This window comes from Schistocerca americana, chromosome 2 (genome assembly GCF_021461395.2).
Source record: "Schistocerca americana isolate TAMUIC-IGC-003095 chromosome 2, iqSchAmer2.1, whole genome shotgun sequence".
NCBI classification, from domain to species: Eukaryota; Metazoa; Arthropoda; class Insecta; order Orthoptera; family Acrididae; genus Schistocerca; species Schistocerca americana.
Window position 1 is genome coordinate 305653924 of NC_060120.1, and position 16081 is coordinate 305670004.

The 16081-nt window shown below is 43.4% G+C and overlaps 1 protein-coding gene across 1 annotated transcript in view; it reads right to left on the reverse strand.

Annotated features, from left to right (window-relative positions):
• Positions 1-16081, reverse strand: part of LOC124591360 — a 190095-nt gene that overhangs the window by 17097 nt on the left and 156917 nt on the right. Inside the window, exon 2 of the mRNA XM_047131727.1 lies at positions 4502-4705. Within this exon, the coding sequence (XP_046987683.1) occupies positions 4502-4604 (103 nt within the window). The 5' untranslated portion in view covers positions 4605-4705. The remainder of the gene's footprint in view (positions 1-4501; positions 4706-16081) is intronic.

Below are 16081 nucleotides of genomic sequence, written 5' to 3' on the forward strand. Positions count from 1 at the left end.
CCTAGAGAAACACTTATTTAGTACTGAAAATAGGCCTAATAGCTGGAGATGCACATTCGAGTAAGTGTCGGATGCTGCCACCTTTGTGCCCTGGTTGTATGATCAAACGTTAGATTACGCTAAGTTAACAAGACTTACCAAACTGTTGACTCAAGAACTTAGCTGCCCTTAGCAAGATACAAAACAATAATAATACTGAGGAGATTTTAAGTCTGTGTCATACAGTCAGCTATGAAATAATTAACTGTACCAGTACCTTCTTTGCTTCTGTGTCATACCGTCAGCTATGAAATAATTAACTGTACCAGTACCTTCTTTGCTTATCTTCAAGGTTAGTTCATGGAATGAACATCTACACTGTTTTTAAAAAATGGTAAAGAGAAAGATTTAACCAGCTGTCACAACAACATTAATCTCAGTTGGAAAAGAGAGAGCAAAATCTCACGTGTCTACCAAATTGCGGTGAGCCTACTGAAAGTCACACATGCAGTAAGAATGAAGTTAGCAAATCCGTTAGGTCAACTTGCAGCTACTCTAACACTTATTATGCTCTCGTAAAGTGTGTGCATGTTTCGTTAGTAAGCGGCATATCGTTGTGTTATAAGTGCGTACTATGTGCGTCGCCTTCTGTTTATCAATCAAACAATACGTGAAGCATTAGTCATCTAACAAACAGTGGATTATGTGCGTGTGGCGATACATGTGCCTGCTATGTAAACAGGGCCTGCTAGAGGTAACAGGCTTTTTACGATGCGTAAAATAACGCGTGCGAGGCGAGTGAGAGAAGAGCTTGGAAGTATTCTGACTTCTCGCATTTTCTACCGTGACACGACCTGCCGAGATAATATTGACCTGTCAACGAAAGATACGAGCGCCGCCGTCACCGTTGGACGATACAGTCGGGCGACGACTCGCAAGACGCATTACGAGACCCAACAAGACCTACACATCGTAAATACGAGTAAACGTTTGCTACAGGTCTCTGATTTATATTATATAAATCATTTTTGCCAAGATTTCACAATTTTGCTGTCATATACGCGAACTAATTAAGTGTACGATTCTTCATGCACGTTTTATCTTCTGGACTAGCACATAGAATCCTACACCCGCTTATAGTACACGATATTTTAAAAGATACCTATCCAGTTTTTCTTCCCACAAACAGACCTTTGTCTTTACACTTTGCGGAATCTTATCAGTCCGCAAAATACACAAGTTTTCCTTTACCCTAAAGTAATTTCCGTAATTTATTTCGAAAAAAGCTCTCGTTGAGCAAATTGAAAAGTATTTCTGCGTTAAATTTCTCGCTTGTGAATTAAGCATTACTATACCAAAGAAATTTACACTGAAGAGCCAAAGAAACTGGTACACCTGATTAATAGCATATAGGGCCCCGCGCGCTGTCCATAAATCCGTAAGAGTACAAAGGGTTGGAGATCTCTTCTGAACAACTCGTTGCGAGGGATCCCATGTTCATGTCTGGAAAGTCTGGTGGCCAGCGGAAGTGTTTGAACTCAGAAGAGTGTTCCTCAAGCCAGTCTGTAGCAATTTTGCACGTGTGGGACGTCGCATTGTCCTAATGGAATTGCCCAAGTCCGTCGGAAAGCACAATGGGCAAGAATGCATGCAGGTGATATGGGACTCCTGATACGTCTAGATGCGACTCTAATTGCACACGCCCCCCGCCATTACAGAGTTCATGGATTCTTGAGGTTGTCTCCATACCTGTACACGTCCATCCGCTCGATACAATTTGAAACGAGACTCGTCCGACCAGGCAACATGTTTCCAATCATCAACAGCCCAATGTCGGTGTTGACGGTCCCAGGCGGGGCGTAAAGCTTTGTGTCGTGCAGTCATCAAGGTTACACGAGTGGACCTTCGGCTCTGAAATCCCATATCGCTGATGTTTTGTTGAATGGTTCGCATGCTGAGACTTGTTGATGGCCCAGAATTGAAATCTGCAGCAATTTGCGGAAGGGTTGCACTTCTGTAACGTTGAACGATGCTCTTCAGTCGTCGTTGGTCACGTTCTTGCAGGATCTTTTTCCAGCCGCAATGATGTCTGAGATTTGATATTTTACCGGATTCCTGATATTCACGGTACACTCGTGAAATGGTCGTACGGGGAAATCCCCATTTCATCGCTACCTCGGAGAAGCTGTGTCCCATCGCTCGTGCGTAACACCACGTTCAAACTCACTTAAATCTTGATAACCTGCCATAGTAGCAGCAGTAATTGGTCTAACAACTGGGTCAGACACTTTTATTTAGGCGTTGCCGACCGCAGCGCCGTATTCTGCCTGTTTACATATCTGTATTTGAATACGCCTGCCCATATACCAGTTTATTTGGCGCTTCAGTGTATTATTACCGTATTGTATCACACGTAATATTAGAAGTTTTACGCCTTTTATTCTCTATTCGAATCAAGAACAATGTTGAACCTACCCGGCAGGTAACAACCGTATGCCGGACCGAGACTCTAGCTTGGGACGTATTTCTTTCGTAGGCAGGTGCTCCACCGACTGGGCTACCTACGTACGGCTCACGACCCCGCCTTCACAGCTTTACTACCACCAGTATGTCATCTCGTATCTTCCAAACATCACAGAAGTTTTGTTGCGAAACTTGCAGGACTAGCACTCCTGCAGAGTGAAAATTTCATTCTGATAACATCCCCCAGTCTGCGGCCAAGCCATGTCTCCACATAATCCTTTCTTTCAGGGGTGCTAGTTCCGCAAGAAAATTTTTCTAAGTTTGAAAGGTAAGAGATGAGGTACCGGCGGAAGTAAAGCTGTTAAGGCGGGTCGTGGGTCGAGCTTGGTTAGCTCAGTCGGGAGAGCGAGCACTTGCCCACGAAAGGCAAAGGTCGTGAGTTACTGACTCGGTCCGGCAAAAAGTTTCTATGTGCCAGGAAGTTTCATATTAGCGCACACTCCGCGGCAGAGTGAAAATTTCATTTTGTTAACAACAATGATATACAAGGGAACTGTCACAAAATACTCCGTTTTCAGTTCAGTTCCGCAAGAGATACCAAACACCTGTCATTCCACTTAGCCATTAATTCACTCTCATTTCTCTTGTTGTTCGCAAAGTGCTTCTTTCTGCTCCTCCTTGGGTAAACTTCAATTACTGCTGAATGGTTTGTGAAGTCAAATCCACTTGTCACTGTAGAACGTTAAAACTATAATTAGATATGGGTTTCAGTCATTTTCTAATTTACCAATCAACGTGAAATTGAATTTACCAAATTACCTACAAGCCATATTTGTAATCCATATTTCTTTCAGAGGCTTTTAGGTCGTTTAGTCGATTAGAACACGCTCGTTCGCACCGTAACGTGTACAGCGGAGGGGGGCTTGTTACTTTGTTACTTTCTTGCCTTCGGTAATGCAAGCGCGCGAGGAGAAAGTTAGCCTGTACACTTCTGTATCGCCCTAATTTATCTCATTTTATCGTGTTAGCACTTCTATGGCATGTATGCAGGCAAGATTAGTACGTTTTAGGAATATACTATAATGAGATGTGAAAGAAACATGTAAATATAACGTCTTTAAGTGCATTAAAATCGGTAGCCCTACGCGACGTACGTATGTCAAATTTAAATTTCCTTGACGGTTCTTAATACCCACTATTCACAATACTCTGAAGAACAGCGCCTGTTCAGCACGCCACAATGAGTCACAATGCTCTCTTATCGCTTTGAACGAAAGTCTCACCGACGTGGCTGGTATTGGCAATTTACTGCAGAGGTAATACTGAAAAGACGAAGCGATGTTTCGTTTGCCTGTGGTGTATGACCCGCGGAAAATATGAACCTCTTTAATGCTTCATAACCGCTTCAAGATACTGCACCCAACTTTTCGACAAGCGAAAGGGGCCTGACTTCCAACTACGAATCTTTTACTTGTACCCAAGTACCGTTTTCAACGAGAAGTGTACTGGTTTAATACGTATCAATGCTTGTGGTGAAACCGACCCAGAGAGACCTAGGCTGCTCGCACATCGCAATTTTTGTTCAACTGCAGCGTAAATTTCGCACAACACAAAGAAGTTAGCGTGAGTCGTTATTTGCTGCTTCTTTTGGTAGAATGTTTCGTTTTCAAAACGAGCTGTCATTGAATTAAGTGCTCCGAATGTTTTTTTCATAACAATGCTTCAATATTTTGAAACACGGGCGCTAACTACGATACGTGGTACATACTGAATACGATGCGAGGAAAGTCGCACTTTCTTCGCATTTATTTAATGTTGAAATAATTACTAATATCAGTGGACTGTTGTACTCTTCCACAATGTAGATGAACGTGTAAGATTCGGATGTGTTACAAGAGAAAATCAATACAACGAAAGCCTCTTGATTACTATGAAGAGTCTCCTGGAGCGTTTTGCCATGCAGAAAGTAAGCGTTTTGTGTAGCTCGTCTACTTTAGTAGGACCAAGCCCCATGCGCCAGAGCAGCCGTGTTAGCGAGGTTAGGGGTAGTCCGTCCTACCTGCTCGGCGCGTCAGCCGGCGGGCCCTTTGCGGCCGGCGCGTCGCGCGCCGCTCGCCGCCGCCACCGCCATCGGCCCTGTTGTGGGTCGCGTCCGGCTTCATCGCCCGCACGTCCCGCCAGCGAAGCTTGTCGTGCCACCTCGCTTTCCGCACGCCATACACACACGCGCTCAGACCTCGTCGCTCTCCCACCGCGCTTCCTGCTACAATATAACAGGTGCCCCAACACCAATGCCCCTCATTGCTTTTTCCGGTTCTACTGTCATAGTAACAAAACTCGCCACCAGGTAGCACCTGCTGACCGTTGCTCAGAATGGCGCTCGCGACAAGTGCTAGTCGCTCAGTCACAACAGTACAGTAAGTACGAGTCCCCCGAGTGAGGTAACGTAAAACTGCCAGATAATGTAACGACCCTCGTGCTCCACCTGATGTGTTAAGCGTGAGTCACACATTAGCTCACTGACATTCGTGCTCGGTATGGTGTGAGCCGTGTACACACGTAATGGTCCGTTTAACTGGTACCACCTGCAACTTAGGCAACCGTTCGAACGTTCTTACAGCAGATTTTTCTTAGTACTATTTCGTTATTATCAAGATCCCATTTGTCTCATGTACGAAATGTACAACAGACATTTCGCAGGCAGTAGATGGAAATAGATAATTTTTACTCGAGAGGCCCCAGTACAAATGTCACTATAAATATACTATTCACTTATCGTTGCAAGGAGATATACGACGGGTTCCTGAATTCCCTTTACAGATTCTCAGAGTTATAGACAGCCCAGGGTATACAATTGATTTTGAACAGAAATCAGTGTCCGATAGCGAATTGTTCCTCCTAGAACACACGTCTTTACACTAACTGTGTGGTCTCTGAGTAGAGAAATGCAGCGTGCCTGCGAATTTCTATCGTCTCCGTCTCACAAAAATTTCGATCCATCTATACGAGATTAAGGATTATTTACCCATATCAGATTATAAGCCTTATGTATGTGAACTATTACAGTGCCTGAAGCAGGGAATTATCAGATCAGCAGAAGATTGCAACACTTCATTACTGTATATAACCTGCAAGAAACTGGAAAGTATTTGGAATCATGTTCTCAAAATCTACAACATGTAGCACCTGCAACTGTAAATAATTTTCCTGAAAAGGTATTTCACACTCTGTCAGGCCCGACGAGAGAGGGCGGGATGGAATGGGAGGGGGGCAAAATCCCGGAGGCCCAAGCCTCTCAAGGGTTCGAATCCCCGTGGGTGCTAAGTTCGCAAATACCTTTCTGCTATTGTAAAATAAATTTTGTATCATATAATAAATACAAGAACATTAACCCAGCACCACCATAACCAATCTAGTTCTTCCTTTCCACTTCAGTTTTGGTTTGCGAGTCATACATGCCAACTGCATACAATTCTATTTCGTGTGTAATCTTGGGTGCACGATATGTTCTTTCCCAATCGTGAAATACAACAACCTTGTGATTTAGTTGATAATGTGACTTCTTTAAATTTTGTTGGAAATCATATAAATACATTTCCCCAACAAATGCACATGGCAACAGCGGTTAGAATTTCGTAGGTTTGTCAACAACATCCATAGACAAGGTACTTCTGATTCCATCACAAGGTGATTTTATGCGGCCAACGTGCACCAGTATACAGAAAATATTTTGCATTCAAGAGTAAACACAGACTAAAATATTTCTGTCTAAATACAGCTGCCCTGGAAGAAGCGTAAAAGTGAAGAAATTAAATGACATTAAGAGGTACACTGACCATGCTGATGATCAGAAGTAACGAGGTAATGATGTTCTTTTGTTCGTCCATAGAACAGCCAAATACATGGGAAATCTCGTGTTATTTCATGTGACATTATTTCTTGTTCAAAGATGCTTCGCCTTCAGAGGTACGGCTCCCAAAATTGGAGATCCAATTAAATGGCATTTCCTCGCAACATTTCCGAGGTCTTGGGTCACTATGATCTAGTACTTGCAAAACACGTTAGCAAGTTCAAGAGACCGACAAGCAGCTGTAAAGCGTTTACAAGTGCATTGTCCGTTAAGTGATACCCAGAAAGAATTTATTTGTAGTTTTGCCCGTCATGTCAGGAGTACTGTCTTGGAAGCGAGAGAATGTGAGGAGCCTTATCGAACAAAGAACATTCAGAATGAGATTTTCACTCTGCAGCGGAGTGTGCGCTGATATGAAACTTCCTGGCACATTAAAACTGTGTGCCGGAACAAGACTCGAACTCGGGACCTTTGCCTTTCGCGGGCATGTGCTCTACCAAGGAGAGCTTCTGTAAAGTTTGGAAGGTAGGAGGGGAGGTACTGGCGGAAGTAAAGCTGTGAGGACGGGGCGTGAGTCGTGCTTGGGTAGCTCTGTTGGTAGAGCACTTGCCCGCGAAAGGCAAAGGTCCCGAGTTCGAGTCTCGGTCCGGCACACAGTTTTAATCTGCCAGGAAGAAACAACATTCATCTTGCATTATATTTGATTCAAGAAGGAAATTGATAAATATGAAATAAGTTATCGGTTTCAGGAATCGTAGATTGTAATCAGAGAACGAGAGATGCTTAATTCGATCAACACTTGTGAAACAATTGCAATCAGTGAATGCCACGAACAAGGTTTTTCAAAAAAAAGAAGGTTCAAATGGCTCTGAGCACTATGGGACTCAACTTCTAACGTCATCAGTCCCCTAGAACTTAGAACTACTTAAACCTAACTAACCTAAGGACATCACACGCATCCATGCTCGAGGCAGGATTCGAACATGCTACCGTAGCGGTCGCGCGGTTCCAGACTGTAGCGCCTAGAACCGCTCGGCCACCTCGGCCGGCTCTGCTAACAGGAATATTAGACGGTATCATGAAGGACCTCAGATACATTTTCTTCAGTGAAATCATATTGCAAAATTTTCTGTGCGCGCGTGTGATAGCCTTATCGAGTACACGCAGCTGACAGTTGTCATATAGCACACACATTCTTCAGAATGATTCTTTCTTTACAACCCGTTCAGCAGCAGTCCACGTAGATGGGGAATTCTGAAACAGTGTGTTGGAAATTCTTAATATTCTAAGTCTGCTAAGCGTTTGAGTGCTCGGGTTGACTCTACAATATCAGTTGCAGCTCACTTGGATAAGATTGCCATTGCTGTTGAAACTCTCACCAAGTTAAATTTTTCAGCTGTTACGTTCTTTGATAGCGGAGTGTTTTGATTTATATGAGATCATTCAAGTACTTGACCATGGCGTCCGTTTAGCTACAGTTATTGGTACCAACTGACTACAGGAGCAAATTATTACAAGCTTGAACTACTGCCACTGATGTTGAGGTAAGACATTTTGAGAGCTTATTAAATGACTTAAAATACCTTCCGAAAATTGGGACTCCATCCTCCTTGATCTAAAGTAGTTCTCAGTGGTATCAATATCGATCCTGAATTTCCAGATGTGTGCACTAAGAAGAGGAAGTCATTCCATGATGAAACCAAGAATGAAGTAACTGCTGTGCATTCATTAGATTTATTCAAGATAAAAGTATTTTTTGTCATTATTCACAATCTAGTGTCTACATTGAAAACCAAATATGAAATAGTGAAGATTTTAGACGAAACGTTTGGGTTTCATGGAAATGCTCTTGCATAAAATGCAAAACCTTAAAAATTTAAGCTTGTTTCCAAACGTATGTGTAGCTATGCGCATAGATTACATTCTTCCGATAACTGCATCTGAACCACAAAGGTTATACAGCACTCTGACCCGGGTTAAAAAGTTGTCTCAGATCAACCAGGCATCAAAGATTTGAGAACCTTGGTGACCGAATATAATTTGGCAAGGCAACTAGACTTTATGCTATCATTCAAACATTTCCCGAAAGAAAGTGACGCAGATTGCCACTGACAGTGTTGTATGCATGTAGATTATGATATATCTGCTTACTGTATTCCTCTACTGGTCTCCCTCTGCGATTTTAACCCCCAACGCATCTCTCCAGTACTAAATAGATGATCCCTTGATGCCTCAGAATGTGTCCTACAAACCTATCCCTCCTTCTAGTCAGGTTGTGCCACAAATTTCTCTTCTCCCCAATTCTATTAAGTACCTCCCTCTTTAGCTACGTGATCTACCCATCTAATCTTCAGCATTCTTCTGCAGCACCACATTTCAAAACTTTCTATTCTCTTTTGGTCTAAAGTGTTTATCGTCCGTTATTCACTTCTACACATGGCCACACTCCATACAAATACTTTCAGAAAAGCCTTCCTGACAAGTCAGAATTCGATGTTAATAAATTTCTTTTCTTCAGAAACGCCTTTCATGCCATTGCCAGCCTACATTCCATATCCTCTCTACTTCAGCCTCAGTTATTCTGCTGCCTTAATAACGAAACATATCTACTGCTATAAATGTCTCTCTTCCTGATCTAATGGCCTCAGTGTCACCTGATTTAATTCGACTACATTCCATATCCTCGTTTTGCTTTTGTTGATGTTCATCTTATCTCCTCCGTTCGAGACACTGTCCATTCCGTTCAACTGCTCTGCGAAGTCCTTTGCTGTCTCTGAGGTTTGCCGATGACAATTTTATTCTGTCAAAGTTTTTATTTCTTCCCCCTGGACTTGAATTCCTATTCCCAATTTTTCTTTTGTTTTCTTTACTGCTTGCCCAATATGCATATTGAATAACATCGGGGATGTTACTGTTTCCCTTTCATGGTCCTCTAGTCTTATTACTGCCGTCTGGTTTCTTACAAATTGCAAGTGGCCTTTCGCTTCCTGTATTTAACCTCTGCCACCTTTAGAATTTGAGGCACAGTATTACAGTCAACATCGTCAAAAGCTTTCTCGAAGCCTGCAAATGCTATAAACATAGATTTCTCTTTCCTTAACCTATCTTGTATGAGGAGTCTTTGTGCTCTCTCACATTCTTCACACAGTATCATATCTCCCACCTCATCTTCATCAACTTCCCTTTCTATAATATTGCTTTCAAATCTATCTCCCTTGTATATACCCTCTATATGCTCCTTCCACCTTTCAGCTTTCCCTGCTTTGTTTAGGTCTGATTTTCCATATGAGCTCTTGATATTCACACAGGTGGTTCTTTTCTCCAAAGGTCTCTAATTTTCCTGTGGACGGTATCTATCTTTACCCAAGTGATATATGCTTCTAAATCCTTACATTTGTCCTCTAGCCATTCCTGCTTAGCCATTTTGTGCTTCCCGACCTCATTTTTTACATTTTTTTTCCTTTCATCAATTGAATTCAGTATCTCTTGTGTTACTCTAGCATTTCTACTAGCCCTCATCTTTTTATCTACTTGATCCTCTGCTGCCTTCACTATTTCATCTCTCAAAGCTACCCATTCTTCTTCTACTGTATTCCTTTCCCCTGTCCTTGTCAATCGTTCCCCAATACTCCCTCTGAAACACTCTACAACCTCTGGTTCCTTCAGTTTCTTCACGTCTCATCTCCTTAAATTCCCACCTTTTTGCAGTTTCTTCAGTTTTAATCTGCTGTTTATAACAAATAAATTGTGGTCAGAGTCCACATCTGCCTCTGAAAAGTCTTACAATTTAGAATCTGGTTCCGAAATCTCTCTCTTACCATTATATAATGAATCTGAAACCCACCGGTGTCTCCAGGCCTCTTCCACGTATACAACCTTCTTTCAAGATACTTAAACCAAGTGTCAGTAATGATTAAATTATGTTCTGTGCAAAATTCCACTAAGCGACTTCCACTTTCATCCCTTTCCCCCAGTCCATATTCATTCACCTATCTTTCCTTCTCTTCCTTTTCCTAATATCGAATTCAGATTATTGAATTTTCGTCTCCCTTAACTATCTGAATGATTTCTTTTGTCTCATCATACATTTCTTCAATATCTTCACCATCTACGGAGATAGTCGCCACAAACTTTTATTACTATGGTGGGTATGGGTCTGATGCCAATGTTGTCTACGATAATGCGTTCACTATGCTATTCATAGCAGCTTATCCACAGTCCTATTTCTTTATTCATTATTAAACTTATTCCTGTATTTCCCGTATTTGATTTTGTATTTATAAACATGTATTCACCTGACTAGGAGTCCTGTTCCTCCTGCTACCGAACATCACTAATTCCCACTATATGTAACTTTAACCTATCCATTTCCCTTTTTAAATTTTCTACCCTGCCTGCCCGATTAATGGATCTGACATTCCACGCTCCGACGCTTCGAACGCCAGTTTTGTTTCTCCTGGTAACGATATCCTGTAGTAGTCCCCACCCGGAGATCCGAATGGGAGACTATTTTACCTCCGGAATATTTTACCCAAGAGGATTCCATCGTTATTTAAACATAAATTAAAGCTGCATGACCTCGGGAAAAATTACGGCTGTAGTTTCCCATTGCTTTCAGCCGTTCGTGTACCAGCACAGCACGGCCGTTTTGGTTGAAGTTACAAGGCCATATCAGTCAAATCATCCAGACTTGCCCCTGCAACTACTGAAAAGGCTGCTGGCCCTCTTCAGGAACCATACGTTTGTCTGGCCTCTCAACTGATAGCTCTTCGCCGTGGTTGCGCTATCTGTATCGCTGAGTCACGCAAACCTCCCCACCAAAGGCAAGATCCGTGGTTCATTGGGAAGGGGAGCGCACACACATTTTACAATAACTCATTATTGAGTAGCATCCGGGGCCGAACCTGTAAGTTTTTCGGTCATATCAGTTGTCTCCCTTGTTATGGAGGACGTCATGATTGAGCTATCATTCAGTTCCAGTTCCTTAGCTGTGGTGGTCTTCGGATCCTCACAATTGTCTTCGTCACTACTTTTCAAAATAATTTATTACCATTTTTCAGTCTTATACTCCATTACAACGCGTCATAGCTAGTATTCCTTCTCGACATGTTTACCCTTTGCACGTTCATTCATGATTCATCTGATTAGGGTGTTAGTTCCTTCAAAGCCGCAATAGGAAACGGTACACATGGTTTGTGACAAATTTTTGTTTTTTCTACATTCCAAATCATTTGGACTGTAATGGCACATTATACAAAGTATATCATAATAGCTACTACTAGTTTTCTGCAATAATAGAGGGCATGGAATTAAACATTTTTCTTAATGAAGCAATGTCCAATAATGCGTCGTTTTGACCTTGCACTGGGATGAAGGGAACTGTATATTGTCATAGGAAACTGTATATTGCAATAAAAGTGCTGACAGGACTTCACTGCAACATCAGTGTAAAAGTTAGAGCATGATATTAGCAAGGGCACATCACGCAGGTGTGCTACTGTTTTCTTTCTCTGAAGTTATTGTAATTGAATTCAATGAAAATTGCAAATATATTTGTAAATATTATTTAAATTGGTAGGTACCGAAATCGACTAATTCTGATTAAAAATGTGGGTGAAAATCAGAAATGTGAAGGCAGGAAATGTGTTCGGAAAAATATTACTCACTGGAAGCAGACACTTCAGTATCATTTCTGTGATCAGGAAGCCTGTCTTTCTCCACTTTTGTAGAAAAGCGATGTTACCTAGCTTAATCCGCGAAACTAAGTCAACAAATTTCATAGAAGATATTCTGTGATGAATAGTAACAAACCAAATTCAATAGTTTACTGTTTCCGTGGTAAGAACAACAGCTGAAGCAAAAGCATTTGCAGACACTGTATTATTAAGTAAGACAATCAAGAGCCAAATGAACTATTACAGCTGCCTAATATCATGTAGGGCCCCCGCGAGGACGCAGAAGTGCTGCAAAACGACGGGGCATGGAGGGGGAATTGACACCATGAATCCTGGAGCGCTCTCCATAAATCCGTAGCAGTATGAGGGGATGGAGATGTCTACTGAACAGAACTTTGCAAGGCATCCCAGATATACTCAATAATGTTCGTGTCTTGGGAGTTTGGTGGGCAGCGGAAGTGTTTAAACTCAGAAGAGTGTTCCTCTAGCCGCTCTGTAGCAATTCTGGACATTTGGGTTGTCGCAATGTCCTGCTGGAATTGCCCAGAGCCTCCACCAGCTTTAATAGTCACCTGCTGACATGCAGGATCCATGAGATCATGACGTTGCCTCCATACCCGTACACGTCCAGCCACCCACTCCATACAATTTGAAACGAGACTAGTCCGATCAGGTAACATGTTTCCAGTCACCAACTGTCACAATGTCGATGTTGACGGCCCAGGCGAGGCGTAAAGCTTTGTGTCTTGCAGTCATCAACGGTACGCGAGTGGGCCTTCGGCTTCGAAAGCCCATATCGATGATGTTTCGTTTAATGGTTCGCACGCTGACATCTGCTGATGGCCCAGAACTGAAATCTGCAGCAATTTGCGGAAGGCTTGCACTTCCATCGAGTTGAACGATTCTCATCCGTCATCGTTGGTCCCGTTCTTGCAGGATTTTCTTCCGGCCGCAGCGATGTCGGAGATTCGATGTTTTACCGGATTCCTGATATTCACGGTACACCCACGAAATGATCGTACGGGAAAATCCCCACTTCATCGCTACCTCGGAGATTCTCTGCCCAATCGCTCGTGCGCCGACTATAACAAGTTCAAAGTCACTTAAATCTCTATAACCTACCGTTTTAGCAGCAGGAACCGATACAACAACAGCGCCAGACACTTGTCTTATATAGGCGTTGCCGACCGCAGTGCCTTATTCTGCCTGTTTACATATCTCTGTATTTGAATACGTTTGCCTATACCAGTTTCTTTGGCGCTTCTTATCGACATCAGAAAATTATGTAATTTTCCCGAATATTCAAATGTTCTATAATATTAGGTAACACTGCATCCAACATGCAACGAAATATTGCTAATAGCGGCTCGATGATGTGTGTGTGTGTGTGTGTGTGTGTGTGTGTGTGTGTGTGTGTGTGTGTGTGTGTGTGTTACTACCGCGTGCTCCGATTAACTTATTGCACCATGAACAACTGTTAATTCGCTCTAATTCCGTCAGCAGTATCTCGTTAAACGGCTAACGCCGTAGTATAAACCAACGGAAAAATGTTCCTGTTGTAGCACAAGTAGGCGAATATGTTCCTCCTGAAAACACTGACAGGAAAGTGGGGGAACCAGCTGCCTCTGTCCTCATTCCACCATCCTCACCGAAAATTTTGGCATGCGAGCATATTCGCGCACTTTTAACACAGAACATTATAATTATTTTAGGCAGTCTCTCTTTGTGGTGAAGCCTGCATACTCAGACGTAGACAGTGGCAGTGAGATGGTGGTGCTCTCTCCCACTATCTCACAATCAGTTTTCTCCCACTGATTTACAGTGTGTGCCACTGTCACTGTGTCCTCTCCTCTACACAGCCCCCTTTTGTCCTCCTCTGCACTGCCACTATCTGCACCATATGTCAGCAAATCAAAAATTCTGTGGGGAGGTCAACTAACCTTTTCCACTATACCCATGTGTTTACAATTTCGTTCCAAAATGCACCCTCCCCTATACCTAGGTGTTAACGTACGTCAGTATAGGAGGTTCCAGCCCCCCCCCACTCCCCCCAAAGCCTATGTGTCCCTTCATCTGTGTTTCATTTCCATTGTCTCGTCTTTTCCTCCCACTGCTTCTATCCCCAAACAGCTCCTGTTCTCTTTCACTACCACTGTCTCTCAGTAACTACCAGTATCTCCTCTCTCTTTCACTGCCATTGCCTTTGCCTTAATCCATATCTCTCTCTCTCTCTCTCTCTCTCTCTCTCTCTCTCTCTCTCTCTCTCTCTCTCTCTCTCTCTCTCTCTCATTCTCATTGACACTTATCCCTCACACCATCAATGTCTTCTCTCTTTTTTTGCTACTGGCACTGTCTCCCCTCTTTTCCACTGTCACTTTCTCTCTTATCCTCTTTCAGCACAAAAAAGGGCAAATATGTTCGCCTGCCAATATTTTTGTTGACGAAAGCGGAATGAGGATTGAGGCAACTGACTGCCACTTTTCTGTCATTCTTTTCAATAAAAGCATATTCGCACTGACGTGTTCGAACAGGAGCATTTTCCGCTGGTTCCCTTCTTTTCTCTACTACAGCATCGTATGCAGCTTATATAAAACGAATCCTACAGGCCAATGAAGTTTTGGCAGTTTATTTACACACATCAAAAAAAGTTTTGCATCACCTCGGTTCCGACAGTTCCGGAAAATTCGAATAGAGATCAACATAAACATTTCCGCCCTTTCTATTCCTCTTAAAACCAACACTCTGCATGTGTGTTGTTTTACAACAGCGAAACCAGATGTGGTGATACAGGTTGCTGTACACAACGGTACCTCTAATACCCCATAGAACGTCCTCTTGCATTGATGCATGCCTGTATTCGTCGTGGTATACTACCCACAGGTTCATCAAGGCACTGTTGGTCCACATTGTCCCACTCCTCAACGGCGATTCGGCGTAGATCCCTCAGAGTGGTTGGTGGGTCACGTCGTCCATAAACAGCCCTGTTCTATCTATCCCAGGCATGTGCGATAGGGTTCACGTCTGGACAACACGCTGAGCACTATAGTCGAGCGATGTCGTTATCCTGAAGGAAGTCATTCACAAGATGTGCACTATGGGGGGGGGGGGGAGGGGGGGGAATTGTCGTCCATGAAGACGAATGCCTCGCCAATACGGTGCCGATATGGTTGCACTATCGGTCGAAGGATGGCATTCACATATCGTACAGCCGTTACGACGCCTTCCATGACTACCAGCGACGTACGTCGGCCTCACATAATGCCACCCCAAAACAGCAGCGAACCTCCAACTTGCTGCACTCGCTGGACAGTGTGTCTAAGGCTTTCAGTCTGACCAGGTTGCCTCCAAACACGTCTCCGACGATTGTCTGGTTGAAGGCATACGCGAGACTCATCGGTGAAGAGAAAGTGATGCCAATCCTGAGCGGTCCATTCGGCATGCTGTTGGGCCCATCTGTACCGCGATGCATGGTGTCGTAGTTGCAAAGATGGACCTAGCCATGGACGTTGGAAGTGAAGTTGCGCATCATGCAACCTATTGCGCTCAGTTTGAGTCGTAAAACGACGTCCTGTGGCTGCACGAAAAGCATTATTCAACATGGTGGCGTTGCTTTCCGAGCCATAATACGTAGGTAGCGGTCATCCACTGCAGTAGTAGCCCCTAGGTGGCCTGAGCGAGGCATGACATCGACAGTGACTGTCTCTCTGTATCTCCTCCGTGTCCGAACAACATCGCTTTGGTTCACTCAGAGACGCCTGGACACTTCCCTTCTTGGGAGCCCTTCCTGGCACAAAGTAACAATGCGAACGCGATCAAACCACGGCATTGTGCATCTAGGCACGGTTGAACTACAGACAACACGAACCGTGTACCTCCTTCCTTGTGGAATAACAGGAATTGATCGGCTGTAGGACGCCCTCCGTCTAATACGCGCTATTCAGGCATAGTTTTTTTACATCTTTGTGCGTGTTTAGTGACATCTCTGAACAATCAAAGGGACTGTGCCTGTGATACAGTGTACACAGGCAACGTCTATCTTCGGGAGTTCTGGGAACCGTGGTGATGCAAAACTTTCTTTGATGTGTGTATATACTTCGACACATTTGTATACGTT